The sequence below is a fragment of the Rhagoletis pomonella genome, unplaced genomic scaffold (genome assembly GCF_013731165.1).
Source record: "Rhagoletis pomonella isolate Grant_MI unplaced genomic scaffold, Rhpom_1.0 Rhpom_scaffold_00139, whole genome shotgun sequence".
NCBI classification, from domain to species: Eukaryota; Metazoa; Arthropoda; class Insecta; order Diptera; family Tephritidae; genus Rhagoletis; species Rhagoletis pomonella.
Genome location: NW_023458693.1, coordinates 1 through 20,096, shown reverse-complemented (window position 1 = coordinate 20,096; position 20,096 = coordinate 1). Strand labels below are relative to the sequence as shown.

Here is a 20,096-nt window from a genome sequence, read left to right as displayed (position 1 = left end):
TTATTTTCTGACTGCATGCCACATTTTTTTTTTCATACAAAAAAATTTTCGAATATATTTTGTATGGAAAAAATTGGTAATGCAGTAATCTGAATAAAAAGTTGAAAATTTAGCTGTAACTTTGCAGATTTTTTATAATTTTTGCACAAAGTTTGAAATGTCGATTTATATAGTGTTTATTATATAATGAGCTAGACTTATGGAAAAATAATGAACATTAAATAAACAAAAGAAAAATAGCCAAAATTTGTCAAAATGTTGATGACTTAATCAGCTGATCACAAGTGTATGCCCAATATAATACTAGCTTTACATACATATAAGGAGATTATCCTTATTTTCGAGCTTAACTCCCTAATCAGTAATCGGAAAATGAGATTACAAAATTCGTCGCTCGTTAATCTGTAATTATGAAATAATCTCAGACTAAACCGGTAACTTTTAGGTGTCCAACCTAGTCGTATCGATTATTTTTGCGAAGAGGAGAAATGTCAAATGTGAAAGTAAACAAATATAGACGCTAGCAAGGAAAATAGGTCTGTAAAGGAATTTTTAATAAAATATTTAGTTAAGATATATTTAAATTGCTTAATATAGCCAAAAAAAGTGATCACAATGGCACAGAGAAGAAACTTTACTTTTCCTTGAGTTGTGAGTAGTTATTCTCACACAACAAATTTGACGACTAAAAATATAAGATTTGCCTATGTAAACGGGGTAATTAACAAACGAGCTTTGATTGAAATCATCACCCCTATTGCGAGTGTCGACTAGTATTAGATAAACGACTATTATTCGATTGCCGCTTTTCCATGGTATTGTGAATGTGGATTTCCCGTTCAATAAGCAACTGAACAGTTTTTGGTCGTTCATCCTTCTACAACTGTTTGGTTTGTAGAAAAATGAACTACTAAAACATTTCACACTCACTTATTGAACAAGAAAACGACATCGAAAATACCGTGGATAATCGATAATCGAATTATAGTCGTTTATCTACTACTAGTCGACACTCGCAATAGGCGTGTATATTTATATGTTAACATAATATAAGTCCGCAAATTACTTAATTTTAAATTTATTTTCATTAATTATCCTCAAATTTACCAGATTAAAAGAGTAAATTAATAATGACAATAAAGAATGGACACGAAAAATTTTGGTCAGCCGACAATCATTATAACAACATATTACACAACCTAATACCATGTTCGCTCCGACATCGAAAACATGTTTTCGTTGGTATAACTGGTTTTCGACCTAAAACTTGTGTTTTCGTCCATGTAAAATCGGTCAAACGAAAACTAGTTTTCGCTGAAAACTACTTGAAAACTCAAGTTCCACTCATTCCAATCGGTGTCTTCACTAGTATTTTAGATATATTTATCGAATTGGAAGTCATATTTTATCATCTTTAATACTCTTGTTGGGATTTATTGTCAATTGGCTGGCCAAATTAAAATATGAACAAAAGAAAAAGGTTGCTAATGATAAGAAAATGAAAGACAAAGATTTTGATTTTGTTTTTGTAGCAAAACTGTAAACAAAGGATGAAAGAAATGTCAACGAAAATACTAACAGCCGGTGTGAACAGCTTTCAGCCCAAAACTCGTTTTCAAAGTGTTTTCGTTGTCGGTCCGAGCATGGTATAAGAAAAAAGGTTTCTGCTTTTTCATCTTCTTTATTAAAAAATGCCCTATCTCAACTGAAAATACCTATATTGAAAATATTTTAATATAGGGCGTTTTTGAACCAAATTCTGAAATAGAGCGTTCTTGAAAAATTTTCTGAGAGGTCGATCTTCCACGCAGACGTCGATATGCTTAAAACACAGATTTTGTTCTGAAAATGAAAAAATGTGTTTGAAGAGCAGATAAATTTTAAAAGCTACTTGAGAAAAGGGCACTTAATTACATTGAAAATATTTGGAGGAAAAATATTTAATATATACATATTTGAAACTTGAGTTTTAATTCTTTATGGCCTTATTCATAAAAAATAAAGTAACTTTATAAAAGGTTCATAAACCGAAAAATTTATGAAAACGTCATTTTATAAAGCTCTTTAAACCTACTTTATTGTTTTACGAATAGGGCCATTAGCCTATTTCAATTTTTTTATTATTATGTGGGCACTCATCTAACCGTGTAAACTTACGACACATGTTAATTTAAGAGTTACGATATGTCGAAATTTAAAATATCGAAACTAAAAACATCGACAAAATTAATTAGAAAACCAAGAATTTCGAAGAAAACTGTCGAAAATAAAAAGGTCGAATTTCGCACATCATTCTTTGCATTATTGGGACAGGTTGATTTATTTAAATTAAATATTGTATATTGCTGTTTTGAATTCTTTTCCTCCTTAGTTTATGATATTAAAAAGTTTAATTTATAGGATCGTTGAAACGAGCTGCAACTTGCTTAAAAAGTTAAACGCATTTTCATCAATAAGTTAAATGAAATATTACAATATGGGTGGCAAACGAAATAAGTTTTAGAAAGCTTAATTTCAAACCCTCTAATCCAGATTATTTAACATGGTAATTCTGATGGGTTTAATAAAGAATTATCCCTCAACTATTATGGAAAAGGTTTGTATTTATTTAAAAGGTTAAAGCCAATGAAACATTATGAAATCATGTATGTATGTATCAATACATATAGGCATATATCAGCAACATAAAATATGAACACCTTTTGAAGAAGTAAAATTAAATTTAATAAATACGCTAAAAGAATTATTAAAATTTAGGTGTCAGAGTTTAAAAAAAAAAACTTTATTTCGAATATATTTTGGAAGAGGGTTGCCATTTGTTTAATTTTAATTCGATTTAATGAATTAGTTAAATACTACAATATGGAAAGTGGCTTAAGAATGATTTATTTCCTTTATCAACAGGTTTGACTCGGCGTTATAAGGTGTCAAACAAGAGAAGTTTAAGAGACCATGATTTCCTAAATTTTTCAAGAAGGTTACCCGCCTTTTTTAATAGTCAAATTGAATCAAGATCACTATAATTTATAGCTTCTATACAACTTATTGCTCAGACATGAGTTCTTCTTTAAAATTATATTTAGACAACCAAACCCGTTAAATTTTGTGCGCTATTTTATAATCAATCATAAAACTTCTACTGAGAAACGCATCAATGTCCGTAGTCTATACGGTATATCTCTCATTGTTCATTCTCATTGTTTTGTTATATAAAGTCGTGAAATTTTGTGAGCTGATTACTCAGCTGATCAATCATACAAAGTATTCTAGGAAAATCATCAAACTGGATACTCTATAAGGTATGTATATCTCCGATGCCACTCACTGTTCATTTAAAAGAATAAAAATTATTTTGTTTTTGTTGTTGGCCTTTGAATTTTAAATTATGAAAAATTAAACACAACTTACACTCTTGATTGTGCCTGGTGGACTGATTAGGCGTACAGAAATAAAAGTTAAACAAGTGAAATTTTAGGCAAATGAACATAACATAAGAAGTAAACAATTAAAAATACCGTAATTGTAAACAAAAAAACATACAAACAACAATACACGGAACATTTAGCAGTAAGACAATATGTATATGTACATATAAAAGCACAGCATTTTATTGTTATTCTATGAAGGTATGTTGGGGAAACGGAACGAATGTTGATTATGGACGGCGGAACCGAACACCCACGTTGAGGATTGTTGTTGCCGATTTAACGCCAATTTGCGATACACCAGTGCACAATTGTCTGTGTCCGTTTTAAAGTTGATCCTTCTCTCATTAGGGGTGTTCGTAATGTGTAACATTTCCAAAATATAGCGTTTATTATAGTTCTCTTCTTGTTGCCATTCTACATGCCTAAAATTTCACTTGTTTAACTTTTATTTCTGTACGCCTAATCAGTCCACCAGGCACAATCAAGAGTGTAAGTCGGTTTAATGTATGTTTGTAATAATTTAAAGTTAATAATAAGTTATCGGGTTTGTATATTTACAGTCCTGAAGATGACCTCAGATTGAGGTCGAAATATCGACAATTAAAATATCAATAGAACGAAGTTTTGCGGTTTATTTAATTGCTGGGCCTCGAGCTTGTTAAAAATGATTCATAGAATAAAAATTATTTATGTGTTTGTTTCTTAACCTTCGCGCGAATTTTACACATCATTCATTACATTATTTCGATATACATATATATTTTTTTCGACATTTTTATTTTTCGACATTTTTCTTTTCGACAATTTTTTTCTCGACATTCTGATTTTCTAACTTTTTTTCGGTGTTTTTAGTTTCGACATTTTAAATTTCGACATATCGTACCAGACCCTTTTAAATTTTGACACTTCTGTTTCGACATTTTTATTTTCGTCTTATCGCATGAATCCACATGTTAATATCAAAATGTGATTTAAAAATGTTATTTCGTATTAAGTCAGATTGAAACATTTTTCATATCGTATTTTTTTCTTCGCCTACATTGTTTACACACTGAATTCGTCGAATTTTGAATCAACGAATTTTGTGTAAAGGACTTGTCGTACAAATGATGACTGAGGATTACGAGGCTGTAAGTTTGCGAGGCATTCAAGTGATTAGATGCATACCCTGACTATTTTTCTGTTTGCTTAAAAAAAAATGTAAATAAAGCATAATGCTTTTCTACTCCACAATCACTAACGTACTACCATTTCTTAAACTTAACATAATTATCTCCCCTTACCTGATGATGAAACCGCACACGGTATCATATCCCTTAGATTGGGAGCCGATGAACTGCCGCTTATAACTGCCGTGCTAAATAAACTACTTGAGCTGGTGGCCATCTTTTTGCTAAAACCACCGAATCCCAACATTTTCATATATGACATCTGGCCGGCAATACTGTGTCTTTGACGTCGAGACGATACCGACGATGAGGATGACACTGGCGTCGCATTACCATCTGCGACGGAATGAGTAGTAGAAGAGCAGGTGGCGACCACGGACGAGGGCATGGGTATGGATGTGGACGTGGAAATTTTGACATTGGGCGACGATGTCGTCAATGTTGTGTTCGTAGTGGTATTGGTTGTTGTTGTGGTAGTGGCATTTGGTGGGTTGTAAGTAGTAGGATCGTTAGGAGTGAGTTCGGGATTTAATTGGTTAGTATCAGGCATAGTAAACAAATTGGTTGAGGATGAGCTCAAAGTGACAATAACGTCAGGTATGCGCGCAACATGTGTGTGTTGATGTCGTTTAAATTGTTTGTGTTGAATTTGATGTTGGTGAGGGGGGGTTTTGTTGTTGGTGATGTCGGCGAACATGTTGATTGTAACGCGGATTTTGAGGGTTATCGTAATTGGAGCGTATGACATGTTTGTGAGTGTGTGCGTGTGATGGCATGTGATGTTTGTGTTGGAGTAATGTGTCAAAGTCGCAGGCGGACGAGGAGTGGCCGGAGGAAGAGAAAGCATTAGCATTAGCATTAGTAGGATGCATAATAGCAAATTCATCGATTGTAGTAAATCTATTTACAAAGGATTTCTGAGCTGGCTGCGTAAACTTGAAAGGATTTTCAACATTGGCCATAACCGGCGCCGACTGCACCTTTGGCAAACTAATCGACGATACTATTTTAACTGAAATATCGACCTTTGCATTTTCATCGTCCGCAGTACCAGCACACAGTTCGTTGGCATATTTCTGTTGCGATTTCGCTTGCTGTTGCAGTTGCCGCTCATCAGACTCTTTACACAATTTCAAGGTGGAAGCAGTTGGTGAGTTATTAGGCGAGGTAGCACGCAGTTGATCTGTGTTTTTCCGCTCATTCTGTGGGCGAAATCTGAATTCACTACTTAGGATGGTGGCAGGTGCCGAACAAGACAACTGAAAATCGTCAATGGAAGCAACGCGCGAGGCGGATATCGGCGAACTGCCCAAGACAAAGTGTAATTCTGCCCCATCGTTCTGTGGACTTATGTCGGCCATGCTTTTCGAATGCGAATGGGGGAAGTTTTCATCGAAAGCACCGCCACCACTTAGGCAATTGCACGATAACGGGCGCTCGTTAGTGGCTAACGGTGAAATTTTAGGCAAATGTGATTTGTTATACGAATCGGGTTCATCGGTACTGGCCATAGCGCGCATATTCAACAATTGCGCATACCGCTGGTGCCTCATTTCGTTTGGCAAGCTTGATTTGTATTCAGAGCAAGAAACGTCCGGCGTAATGGGATTAAGAGAGAAATCAATGTCAGAGAGTGGCAGCTCATTGGTGGAAGAGTCAATTTTATAGAAAGTCAAACTTTCGGTTACGCGAATGCGAAAGGAGCCGGAAGTGGCTACTGCAAAATTAGGAGTAGATCGAGTGTTGGGAATTTCTTTGAATTCATGCGTATTAGTAGCAGGTGTGGTCGAGCGCGTGGGCGAGTGTGTGAGCGGTGGCGTAGGCGAAGCTTCAGCTACGCGAATTGATTTTTATTGAGTTAGATGAGTTTTTCGAATTATTTTATTAGAGTTTAATCGTGTTAGAAATGGAGAGAGAAATAAGAGCGTATGAAATTTCGATTTGTTTATTACAAGAGACCAGAGCAGACATGGGGAACGACGGACGCCATGTGGAGTAAAATGACATATTTAATGGGTAAATACATTAAAAATTTTGCAATTCATGTAGATATATCTATGTACATTTAAAAATACTATGTACTTGAAAATCGTTTTAAAAATATAGATACAGCAGATAGTACGTATTGCATGAACAAGTCACATTGAGTACGACATTAAGGCAATGCAGCAAGCAGATGTCGAACAGAAAATATTTGCAACGATAAGGGTTACATACATACATACACACATATGTAAGTGTGAGTTTATGTTTTAGCTGTTAGATTTTTAAAAATCGAGTCGACTACCATACACATGCAAACGAAGATACATTAGAGAGCCGCACAAAAGTTACTTCTTAATGAAAAAAACTCAGTTTGCACAAGAATATACGGTCGTAAATAGCAGTTATTTTTTTTTTCAACAGTTGAACATGGCCAGATATTTTTTAAGTCCGAAATAAACGTCTTTCCTGATAGTAAACAATCCGCTTAAAATTTACTCGATAGGTGGCGCAGGAGTCGATATATTTGGAAAACCCATATTCATGGCCCGATTTGTTTTAAATTTAGAACGTATGTTACTTAAATGGAAAGAAATAAGAAACCAAAATTTTAGCCGTTAGGTGCTGCGGGGTCGATTTTTTATTAACCGCTTATAAAAGATTGTCTTAAAGAAATTTGTTTTTAAATTACTTGTTTTCAACTATCTACTTTTAATTTTTTCATGAGTTTATTTAGGTTTTGAAAACTTGTCACAACTTTTCTTATTGCTTCTTAAATTGCTGAAGGTGGCATAAGTCCTAAACCGGTTGTATCCAAACCAAATTTGACAAGGGATGACAGAAACTCGTAGCAAAATACACCATTTTTATAATAGGAAATCAGTTAAAAATGCTTGTGTTATTAAAATCTCGATCAGGGTATTCATCTAAATTCGTAAATGCCTCGTAACTGTATAAACCTCGTAAACTTACTTAATTTTGTATGGAAAACTGGGTAATTTACGAGGTTTACACATTTTCGAAGCATCTACGCATTTAGATGAATACCCTGAATGAAAGTTTCATTAAAAAGTTGTCGGAAAGTGCATTAAAAGTGTCATTATCTTTAATATGTCTGAACATTTTTTGACAAGGAATGTATTTTTTTTATCGGCCAAGGTTACTTTTAATGAAAAACATTTTTTTTTGCAGATAACTTCAAAACGGTCCAAACCACGAGCAGACCTCTCAATTTGGTTCAAACCGCACTTATTTTTTTGCCCTATTTTACTTCAGATGGTGCCTAATTTTTGAAATTGGCTCAATGAGCCAAATCCATCGTGTGTACTAATTTTTCGTCAACTAAAATTTCCTAGTTTGTAAAGATTGTACACGTATAACTGGATTATTTTAGTTTGTTTTAGAAACTTGCTTCTTATTCAATTTCTAAATGGGAAAGAAAGAAATAATTTTCTTGCGATTTATAAGAATGGCATTTTATTTGGAACTTTTTTTTTATCAGTATTATGGCATTCATATGTAGGTAAGGGCAGTTGGAAGCCTTGACCACGAGTGATCTTATGACCCTATTTGCATGCCAATGACAAAACTCATCGCATACCAGTTGCTTTAACTACTGCGGATAGGGCCGTTAATTCGGTCAAAATATTTTATTCAGCGCCCTAAAATAGACAAAATTTTATTATTCGCCGGGGTAAACCGCAACTATTTTTATTGAGACGTATGTATGTAATATAACTACGGACAAAATATTTGTTTGCTTACGTGCGGGACTCATAATTGAGAAAAGTTTAGAAAATAAATTAAACAAACAAAACAAAATCTAAACAAACTAAACTCAATTAAAACAATTATATGAAGAACATGATGGAGAGAAGTTCAAACACATTTAAAACCAAATGTCAGCCGCTGGCAATGCGTACAATGGCTGCAAAGCTAAAGCAAGGCAGTCATTAAAATTTTTTATAATTTCTACTTTATAGTTCATTACAAAACAGAAATTAATAAAAATATCGCTTTCCATTTTTGAAAGCCCACTAACATTTTCCAGTGGCTAGCTTTTGGCATGGCATATTTGAATGACAGCTTGGAAAAATATATATCTGTATGTATTTTTTACAGCAGTATTCAAAGACGACAGCAAAATACGACACCGAATTTCAGCCAAATACACGGGAATTCCCAGCCAGATGCTTATACGAAAATTTTGCCATTGTGTGTAAAAGTTTAAACAAATGTGTAGAATTATGTTAATAAGAAAGTAAATAAGTAAGTTTTTAAAATATGATTAGTGCACATAAAAGATGTATGTATTAATATGCAGGTATTTGTATTGATCCTACAAAAACATATAATTTAATTTCTTTAGAGACGGACAAACGCACCGAAAACAATGCTGTTAAATATGTTTTTAGCGTTGAAAACGAATTAGAATTTTTAGCAGGAAAACAATAAAAACTATCTTCTTGAGTAACATAGCATTGATCGAATAATTCACGAAAATGTGCCAAAAATATTTCAAACATCCTGAAACTCTTACTTATTCATAAAAAATTATACATGGCTTACTGGATTAAAACTTTCTATCTGAGAAATTTACTAAGCAATTTTCATTTTTAATAAGAGTTCTGGAAAAGTAATGCTTTTACTGGGTTTGAGAAGTAATAAACTTACGGTAAAATAGGATTAATACTATAAAATTTAGATTCCTTTTAAAAATTTCCCACATTTTAGCCATACTCTTGGTAAATTACATATATATTTTTTTTTTTTATTTCAAATATTCTTGTTTCTGAATCCATTCCAATTACTAAACAAATAACTAAGCCTGAAATTGTTAAATCCGTTTTTTATGAATAAATAAAGAATTTTAATGTGTTAGAAGAATATTACAATTTTGTAACTGCTTGATCTGGCTTACAACCTGTCGTCGAGCGGCAAAACAAAGCTCGTGCAATTTTCTTTATCATGTTACATATGTGCATTCATTATTATAAATTATCACGCGTCTTTTTTATGACTCTAAACTAAACCTTGTATTCCAAATGCGTTATTATGTCCGTAAAACATACAATAAATGGTTAATATGGAGTTTTGCCAATGCAGCGCGCCATAGAACGGCACATGCTATTTGCGGACAATTGACAAAATAAGAAAAAAGTTAGGTGGTTTTAAACGTATGCCGCCCATCTAACGATTATAGGTGGGTAGTAGCGTGTTAAGTGTTATAAAAGTAGAAACAAGTTGTTGGAAAGCAATACAAAGACGTACTCGAACGCAGCAGCGACAACGTAAAATTCATTAAAACTCAGACGATACGTACCTTTAGCGCGCTTTGGATCGCGTTGTTCGTAGCTGCGGGATCGTGGCTCTGTATCGGGACTGATGGGGCGTTGCGATTCCAATGAGCCGATCTGCTGTACGGTTTGTTGTTGTGACGCTAGCTCTTCGTTTAAGCGCTTAGCCAAGTGCGCGGCCTCGTGACCACTCACGGTGTGATGCGCCCCAATTGGTATTGGTTTCGATTTTATGTGATTGTTGCGTGGCGGTGAATCCTTTTCGTAGCCCTGAAAACAAATATATAGAAGGGATGTGTAATTATGTCATAATTATCGCACTAGTAAAGAATTGCTCACATCTGATTGGCTCCTTATAGGACTATCCTCTGAGTCATTCTCTTCCTCTATGCGTGCGGGATTCGCCTCGTCACCGGCAGAATTGTTTTTCAAAATTCCACTCACGGAACCCTTTTCACGCAGGTGAACATATGAACATTAATAAAATACTCACATCATACTTTTCTAGTCTACTGTGGTACTCACCATTTGCTTAGGATTGCCAGAATCATTCCGTGAGTGTGGACGAAAGCCTGGACCAGGTGGTAAATTCTTCTGTACACAACAATTAACACCAGGGCTAAAGTGTAACTCTACATGGAAGCGTTCTTCCGATGTGGGATCCTTGGTCGGATCTTCGTACAACATTATTACGACTTGTGACATGTAATTCAGTTCAGATACCATCGAAATATAATCCATAGCACGCCGCCATTGCTCGTCGTTAAGCACATTTAGCAGGCCGCCATAGCGCAAAACAGTCAGCAATGAATGCACATGACTTTCGCTGGTGAAATATAAACGCGTGCGTACATGGCGGCCTGGACTGGCCACACCATGACTGTAATGCGGATTCAGCCTATTTACCGACTCATCGCCTACTTCCTCGATGTTTCGCTGCAAATCGGCTTTGATCTTTTTGAGCAGTGGCGTGCAGATACCCTGGCCGATGGCCAATTTTTCTTGCACAGTTGAACCGTACTCCTGTGGTATTACGATATCAGCCAGATATTTAGCGTAAATGTATAACTCTTCGGCCTGATCGTATTGCAGCGTATGCTGATTATGCTGCAGATCGTACTTGATGCAATCGTATATGTCTGGAACTTTAGAAATGTCATATTGTTTTGATTTTGTGCTAAAGTCTTTTTCAATTTTCTCCCAACGACGTGCCATCAAGTCCCAAGTTTCACCGTGGTATAGTATGGCGTCTTTAGTTTTGGGATCTTCTTTCTTTACGCTTATAATTGTGAGTAACTCTTTGATTAATTTGTGGACGTGATTACAACATTCTACTGGATTTTTGACGAAGTCCAAAGCTTGATTTATTGATATACTATTGCAAGGATTTATGGCCTCACGATCTTCGGCTGTGAAATCGCGATCAACACGCATCAAATCATGTAGGCGTTGTTTTGCTCTGAAAATATTATGGATTTTATTAATATTAAGAAATCGTGGAATTTTTTACGAATTTTGAGTTGAAAAGGAAGGGTATTTTTACAAAGTATTATTTTACTTGCTTCGTATGTATGCTTGTTAGGGGCAAATCTTGCAATACATTTTTGGGCAACTTCCCGATGACCTAGAGACTTGAAACAGTTGGCTCAGAGCCCGATAACAATACAGTACGAAATATGTGTTAATCCTATTGGTGGCGCACAGTGTGCTTTTTGAACACCCCATGCGAATTAATCGTAGCGCTTTCGACAGAAGCAATATTTTGATATGAAACAAAATGGTTTTGAAAGCTAATTTTATTCCCTTTCATGGAAAAATACTGCCATTGACCCACAATTACTCTTTGCCCTTAAAAAAATTGGTCAAAAATAGTATTCTTCGAAAAAAACATGCAAAATCCACCGGATTTGTTAAAAAAATGTTGTATGTTTTATTACACTAATATTATAGATTTTAATACGAGAAATACGATTCCACTGTTTAAAAATAGAATAAAACAATTTAACACCTCAACTTAAGAAATGCATTTTTGATAGCATTTTTTTTATTTGCATGCAGCTGTGCTTCCTTCTCACAATTTTATATTACTCTAATAACAAGCACGCTGTAGTACTATTCAAGATCTTTAATTTGAGCCTAGTCCATAGGCCCTTTGAGATCCAAATTATAGCGATTCTAAAGTTAAACTTCGAAATTTCATTCGACATTTTTGCATTTTTTTTCTTCTAATTTCAGAGTAAAAACTCGTACTGCAGATTCGAAGTTTGGTTTAAAATTGTTATAACTTGGCTCTCAGAGGGCCTAAAGATTTCCACCATGGCTCAAATTAAAGATCTTGAATAGCACTACAGCGTTATTTGAGTGATATCAAATTGTAAGAACGATGCACAGCTGCATGCAAATAAAAAAAATGCAATCAAAAATGCATTTCTTAAATTGAGGTGTTAAAATTTTGTTTTGATTTTTAAACAGTGGAAGCGTTTTTCGTCTCAAAATCTATAATATATACAAAAATTTTTTTTTGGAACAAATCCGATGGATTTTGCATGTTTTTTTCAAAGAACACTATTTTTGACCAAATTTTTTTAAGGTCAAGTAGTAATTTTGGGTCAATGGCAGTATTTTTCCGTGAAAGGGAATAAAATAAGCTTTCAAAACCATTTTGCTTCATATCAAAATATTGCTTCTGTCGAAAGCGCAACGATTAATTCGCATGGAATGTTCAAAAAGCACACTGTGTGGCGCAGGAGTCGAGATATTTGAAAGCCCCGTATTTATAGTCCGATTTGGTTCATAGTTAGAACGTATAGTACTACATATTTAAAACTACATAAAAAGGAATAACTCCACTAAAAATTGTGCACGAGTCGATATATTTGGTAAACCAGTATTTATGGTTCGATTCCGTTCATATTTAGAAAGCTTGCTTTAAAATTATTTGTTTTAACTATTAACTTACACAGGGCAACACTGATTTTGGTGCGGCAAATGTTAAATCTGTTTTTGATAGACTTTTTTGAGCTGATTACGAATCCGTAATTATAAACATTCCATCACGTACAGATTTTGAGAAAATCGTGGTCAAAGTGTCAAAAAAATCGGGTTTTTTTCAATATTTGAGAAGCTCGAGCAAAGAGTAAAAATGTGGTAGAACCTTCCACTTAGGCTTAACTTAAAGCTAAAAACCTAGGATACTGCCCCTGAAAATACCATCCCTGCACCTTTACTTGATGGCCATTTATAGTCATTTGTTGAACAATAAAAAAAAAATGCTGGCAAATTGTGCTATTGAAAAAAAAAATGCTGCCAAAATCAGTTTTTGCTGTTCAATAAACGACTATAAGTGATCTTAGGGTCAAGACGAAGAGATGGTATTTTTAGGGATTGTAGTCGAAAGTTCAAGAAAGTTTAAGCTTAAATTAAGTGGAAGGTTCTATCACCTTTTGTTTAATTGCGGCAGGGACTCAAACTAAATTTTACTGCTCAATAAATGACTATAAGTGACCATAAATTCAATGTGCAGGAATGGTATTTTCAAGGATAGTAGTCGAGGGTTTTTGCTTTAATCTAAGCCTAAGTGGAAGGTTCTATCACCTTTTTACTCTTTGCTAGAGCTTCTCAAATATTGCAAAAGCCCGATTTTTTGACACTTTGACCTCGATTTTCTCAAAACCAGTACGTGTTGGATCCTTTGTACTTACGGATTCGTAATCAGCACAAAAAAGTCTATCAAAAATAGCTTTAACATTTGTCGCACCAACATTTTTTTTCATTTTTGTTGGCCTGTGTTATCTATATTTGTAGAAAAAATGTGTAATTTAAAAACTGTCACATTTTGTGGTTCATTTGAGCTTAAACTACTGAAAAGTGCACCGAAATATATCACAAAAGATTGTAATCACCCTTAATATTTTGTTCTAATAAAGACTTAAAGACGTTGTTGATGTCGTTGTAGCGGCACTACTAAGCCCCGCTCATTATGGTTTGTCCATCGATCATTGCCGTCAAGCTCAACTAACGGTAGACACAAAAAACGCCAGTTTCGACGGGGTCGGACCAAAGGGAGAGGGGTGTGAGTTGAGTGGGATTGAGCTGACATGCGTGCGGCGAGTCTCCACATGCCGGACACCCATTGGGGGTATAAGAGTCTGGACAGGTAGCTGTTGAGATGACTGCAATATCCAGACCGTAACTGGGCCAGAGTAACGCGGGTCTCTCTGGTAGTTGAAGCTCCGTGTCTGCTACAGGTGGTCATTGGGCCGCGATCACGGCATGCACGGAGTCGTGGTAGGTGGTGACCGACTTGTCGGTACGTCGTCGGGTCCAGTGATTGGTCAATGTATGTCGAAGCTCTGTCTCGTCTACGTCTGGTGGTTGTGTACCTAAAACGGCAGACACAAGTCGAGAGTCTACATAACTCGAGACTGAATCCCTGTGAATGCCGTTCAAGACCTGTCGGTATGCTGTCGGGTCCAGAGGTTGCTTTATGCTGCCTGTTATCGATCATTCGTCAGAGACAATTGCCGATCTCCTTATTGAGATCCCTGATGCGGGCAACCCCTGACAAAGGTTGTCACGCTCACTGGCTAGGACAGCCGCTTCAGCAGGAAAATTCGGACGGGGGTCTGAAATGCATCCAGCTGGGGAGGAAGCGGGCTGCAGCAGCAGTGACAACCCTGCGGAACTTACGCTCACCTACGTGAGCCTCGGTTGGTGTGTGAAGGGCAGAGAAGGTGCTTTCAGTAACTTCCACGAAGCCGTTCCAATCAACTTTAGGAAAGTTGGTGTAGGTTCGGTGTTTCGCGGAAGCGAACTCGGCAGGTTTATTAATAGAGGTGACATGGGCAGGTGGTCTGATGCTAAGGTCAGCGTAGGTCGCCACGTTATGCTGTTTATCAGACCATCGCTTACAATTATTATATCAGTCGAACTGCTGCAGCTGCCCATAATCCTGGTAGGTGCGTCATCGTTCATTGTGCAGAATGTCGAATTGTCCATCTGCTCAGCCAAGAGTGTCCCCTACGATAATTCGACAGGCTTGGATGCCAAAGGTCGTGGTGCGCGTTAAAGTCACCGACTATCATATGGTGATATCCTGTCGGGCAGCTGGTAACAGGGGGTATGTAAGCCTTAAATATTTCGAGCTCGACATCGCCTGGCCCGATAGTAATACCCTGACATTCTAGGTTGGTAACCCTGCGATCGATGCCACGCCACCACCATTATCTCGCAATGTTGAATTGCTGTGCAACTTCGCAGCAATTAATATTCCATGCCGTCCCATAAAGGTGGTTATCTCCTCGACCTTGCTTTGAAGTCCGTTACAATGAATCTGCAAAATCTTCGTGTGCCTAGGGAGACTTATTTGTATGTGGGATGTGAGTGATGTATGTTGCCTTCTCGCAACAGGCAGGTATTGCAGTTGACTGATGTCACGTTACGGAATATCCTGGCCTGGCACACCGAGCAGATTGTCGGAGGAACTAAGAGTTGTTGGCGGCGGCGTGAATGTGTGGTGGTGCTGTTGTGTCTGTGGTGTGGTCTATTGTGTTTGTTGTATGGTCTATTGTGTTGTGTTGTGGTGCGGTCTTGTTTGTGTTGAGATGCTGAAGCGGGCCCGTGTGTGTCGCGGAGACGACTCTGTTTGAGCAGCAGGTGGCCACGTATGCCGTGGTCTACTGCCGATGAGTGCTGAGGCCTGAGCATGCTCGTAGGTGACTCCACCCATTACATGCACCTGACTGCGGTAGAGTTAGGATGTAGCCGTCTCTGGCACACGCAGAAGGTGTAGGTTTCTCGCCCAGGGTTTGACTCGATACCAGCCCTGAGCAGAAGAGTACGAAGCACATGTAGCTCTATGGACGAAAAAACGCTTGAAGTATTTCACCGACCTAAACGGGGTTAGATCGCTGAAACAACAGCCGGGTAAAACCCGAGTCATTCCGGTACGTAAAACCGGCAGTCGCGCGAATGCTGTTTTTTTTATTTGATTTTCCTTCGAATGCATTAAAAATACTATACTAAATAGTATCCACTTACAGGGTTTGGTATTTACTAGAGTCACAATCATTATCCAGCAGCCCATTTGTGTTAGCGCTCTTAACCATTTGGACCAAAATCGGTGTAAGCTCCCCCTCCAAAGCCAGCAATCCTTTAGCAAATGCGGCTGCTGTCATTTGGACACGGCCTTCGTCAGAGGCATATATTTTCAAATCATGCCGGAAAGTGGAGTGCAGTCTAGTAATTAAAAGAGTTTTTATATTTTCAAAAATATTTTATTATGAATTCACCTCAACAAGCCCAATCCTTGTGTGCCAGAGTAGTCCTGCCGACCCTGACCACCAGGGTACATACAACGAAATATGCGACCCAATTCCTCAGCTTGAATACGACCTGCAGGAGTTAGCTCCCCGCCCCATTTAAGGATCAAAACAAGTGACGGCTCCTTCGGTGCATCTACTTCAAAGCACAAATAATTAAAGCAAATAAAAGAAAAATCGAAACAGAAGATATTACAAAAATGTTGTTAGTTGCAAATTTGCTGGCATGCGACATTATTCACATACATATGTACGTACATTTATGTAGTTTAGGAACATGATTCAATTAGTAGGTTTGTTACACAAGCTACTTGTAGAACAGCTCGAGCAAAGTTCAAACTGTGAGCGTATATCAAAGAAGAAACTCTAAAACTTACTTGTGCAACGCGTATGTGTAACTCGTGACTTCTAGTAGCTTGTGGAACAAACCTATCAAAGGTTTTGTAAGTAGTTTTTTTTCTAAAATTTGACACTCCCACCCACAGGGATGTTTTTTTTTTTTAAGCAGAAGGAAAAGGGGAAGAATTCAATCACCTTTCAAAAAGTAGCGAAATTCCACAAAAAGGTGTTCATAATAGTGCATGGTAGTATTTGCTTTGATTATTTAATTGAAACCAACTTAGTTACATCGAATATAACCTCTGATAGTTATTAAAAATAATTATTTGTATGTAGATACGACCCCTAATTTCACAAGAGAGGTTTTTTTTTTAATTCTCCCTTAAACAGTATACAAATTTATTTGGATTTAAATGGACAACAATATTATTGAATGCTAGCTTTCTAATGGGACTATTTATTTTTTGCGGACCTAAAGGTAAAATGGCGCTTACGATATTTTTCCTGAACATGTAGAGGAAAGTTATCAAAGGATTGGCGATGGCGATAGTTTTTATGTTGTATAATTTGGACATTTATAAACGAAGGACTGCGGGTACTTTAAGTATTGTTTGAAAAAAAACAGAATTTTAAATCAATTAAATATAAACACTGCCAATCAGCAGAATAAGCTCAACATATTTTCGTTTGGTGCATCTACTTGATTGTCCCCAAGTTTTCTTGTAAATCCATATGGCCGTATGAGCTGGTGTTAAGATGGCGATTCGAAATCAGTTGCAATTTTTTTCTATACGAGGGCATGAAAGAGTTTTAAAAAGGACCCCGACATACGAGCTGCGCTGCACTTAGTGATTGCAGCTGCAATTGCATAATGCACTTAATTTTTATGAGGGAAAGAAGCTGATTTTGAGTAATTCAGTTGTAGCAAGTGCCGATGGAACTTTGGTTAAAACTACAGTTCAAACTGCTATTTATAATAAAGTTCTGTAGACACAGTGTTGCTATCAATGATAAAATTGTAGGAAAGTGTAAACAAAGCAAACGATAAAATTAATCTTGCTTTTTTTCCGAAACGGTATATATTCAAAGTCTGTAATTTTGTAGGACGTTGTAACTAGTATTTGTGACCTATTTACACCAAAAAAATTTTTTTCGATAATTTGTCGCTTACGATAAAATCGCAATTAGGAGTCGATATATACCAAGGTTGCGAACGTCAGATCGTGTACAACTTGAGAATGGATGGCCCACTTTGAGCTGTTTTTCTGTTGTTTTTTTTTTTGCCTTATAAGTTCTTTGCGGTACCATTTACGGTTGATGGATATGAAGAAATTGTTTGTGGAAAAATTATATAATTTTGATAAAAATGACGCCATAAAAAACATTTATCGCTTACTTTTCTTTCGCGGTTATGCCTCGATTGCTTCTAATACGGTAACACGAATTCTTTGATATTGAACTTTTAGGGCCAGTTTTTCAGTGCAAGTTTAAACTGAGATCACGTAAACCGCGTTGTCTTGACCAGCTCGAGCAGTTAATCTAAGTTTAAATCACAGTCGTGCACTGGAAAACTGGGCCTTAGTGTTCGGGTGACATTATGCCACGGATCAGAATATCAAAGATTGTCTAACACAGTCGCGATTGGCGATTCGTGCTGGTCGAACTCAGGAAGAATGAAAACGTCACGCTGCTATTGAACGATTGCAATTACAAAATCGCTCCAGTGACTTAACCTAGCCCATGGATAAGGTTTGCAAATATTATATTGCGTCAAAGTCTCATTCGGAGACACCACGATTGTGTTGTGTAGGTCAATGCCTAAATACATTCGTTGCCTCATTTTCGAGAACAATTGCGCGCTTTACTTTACCACGACTTGGCAGAATCTATAGGTCTTCACGAATGTCGACAAATACATTTCGGCATTTAAGGGAATTTCGTCTCTTTAGCCTACATTGAATTTCTGTGGGCCAACGATTCTCAGGAACAACCATTTCTTCAAATTTAAAAAGTAAACATTTTACTACTAAGATTTTAAAAATATTCTTAAAACTTGCAAAGAAATTTGGAAAAGAAATATCACTGTTTTTGTTTTTAGGAGTAGAGGGAGTGTCATTGATAAAATTCGAGCAAGAGAAAGTTTTTCTTAAAAAACCTTTCATTATTGAATCATGGCTTAAGCAGAATATACACAATCAGACTTGTATGCATACTTGGTCGCTTGTCAGTTCAGTATACACCTATGCGACACGTTGCTCAAACTTCATTTCGTTGTAATCGTTGAAGTGAACGAACATAACGGCATACGGATCTACGTCTTCCCAGCAAGTATTTATAGGCACAAATTATTCATACTGGACTCTTATTGCCCTCACACGCGGCTCGTTATTGAGTCAAATTTGTAGGTTTTTTGATGAATATACTAATACGGTTTTTTTTTTTCAATAAATAATTTGCAAAAGTTTCGGGTGGCCACCGCCCCTCTCCTCCGGCAACACAGAAAGGAGAATTCTACTTAGTAAGTGTTTAATCCCTAAGCGCGGCCGAAGACCGCCCACGCAAAAGGAGCTTTAAAAAAAAACACCGGAGCCTGACGCCTTTACCTTTATGCACTAGAAATGGTATATACCATGGGTGGGCCCTCTCTTCTCCGGCAACACGGAAAGGCTCAAGTCAGTGCCTTCATCTAATCAAACCAAGCGAAAATTTAGATTTTTCCCCATTTTTGTAAGGCAGCCGGGAAGGAGTTGCATTTCTGTAAACATCGGCTCATGACCGTGCCTCTCCCGCTCCGCCCACCACGCACACAACGTAGAGGAAAGTTTCCGAAAGTTTCTGTCATACATATGTATATGGAAGTATGTGTTAGTATCTTTGTTATACATATCGTCACCTGAAATGGAAAAAGTCGTAAAAAGCAACTTCAATAAAGTAGAAAAATTCGTGACTAATATTTTTTTTCATAAAACGATGTGGGGAGTTGTAATTCGATGGAATCCATCATATTAATCAAAAGTGAATTTTGAATTCTTTATCAGTTACGACTTTTTGCATTTCAGGAACGATGTGTTTTCCGTCGTATTGCATTTCAGGTGACGATATATGATATATGTATGTAGTTACATAAAGATATTAATAAAAAATTTAAACTATTAAAATTTATTATTTTAATGATTAATCCTTATAGTGTTCTGTAAAGATATAATGCGAATTAGTTTAAAAAATAAAATTGCCTTATTTGTTACTCCAAATGTTTGCTGGGTTTGTACTTTTCTATACACATATGAAGTTCTGTCTGCATTGTGTACTATAAACGTTCATACCTGTCGCAACAACGAGCAAACAAATTGAAAAATTTAAATTTCCTTTATACATGTCTGCAGACCTGGAATTTGGTATGCACACCCGCCTATCCACGATGCGACGGTACGTCATACTTGACATGTAGTACAGACAAGTCTACTTGTGTATATTCTGCTTTAGGAATATAATACTTGACATGTAGTACAGACAAGTCTACTTGTGTATATTCTGCTTTAGGAATATAAAATATTTCGATTA

General features: G+C 36.5%; 2 protein-coding genes across 3 annotated transcripts in view; one reads left to right on the top strand and one right to left on the bottom strand.

The window, feature by feature from the left end:
* The window catches only part of LOC118750094 (ATP-binding cassette sub-family A member 3), a 59,000-nt gene extending 49,427 nt beyond the window's left edge, over positions 1-9,573 (top strand). Inside the window, exon 12 of one of the 2 annotated variants that reach the window (XM_036484828.1) lies at positions 8,702-9,573. In XM_036484828.1, the coding sequence (XP_036340721.1) occupies positions 8,702-8,810 (109 nt within the window). In that variant the 3' untranslated portion in view covers positions 8,811-9,573. The remainder of the gene's footprint in view (positions 1-8,701) is intronic. The other variant, XM_036484827.1, reaches the window with a different exon arrangement.
* Positions 1-16,332, bottom strand: part of LOC118750095 (inositol hexakisphosphate and diphosphoinositol-pentakisphosphate kinase-like) — a gene marked incomplete at its 5' end in the record, with an annotated part of 35,153 nt that extends 18,821 nt beyond the window's left edge. The window contains 6 exon segments of the mRNA XM_036484832.1: positions 4,712-4,933; positions 9,903-10,146; positions 10,216-10,326; positions 10,402-11,335; positions 15,916-16,113; positions 16,167-16,332. Coding sequence (XP_036340725.1) covers positions 4,712-4,933; positions 9,903-10,146; positions 10,216-10,326; positions 10,402-11,335; positions 15,916-16,113; positions 16,167-16,332 — 1,875 coding nt within the window.
* Positions 16,333-20,096: the final 3,764 nt, after the last annotated feature.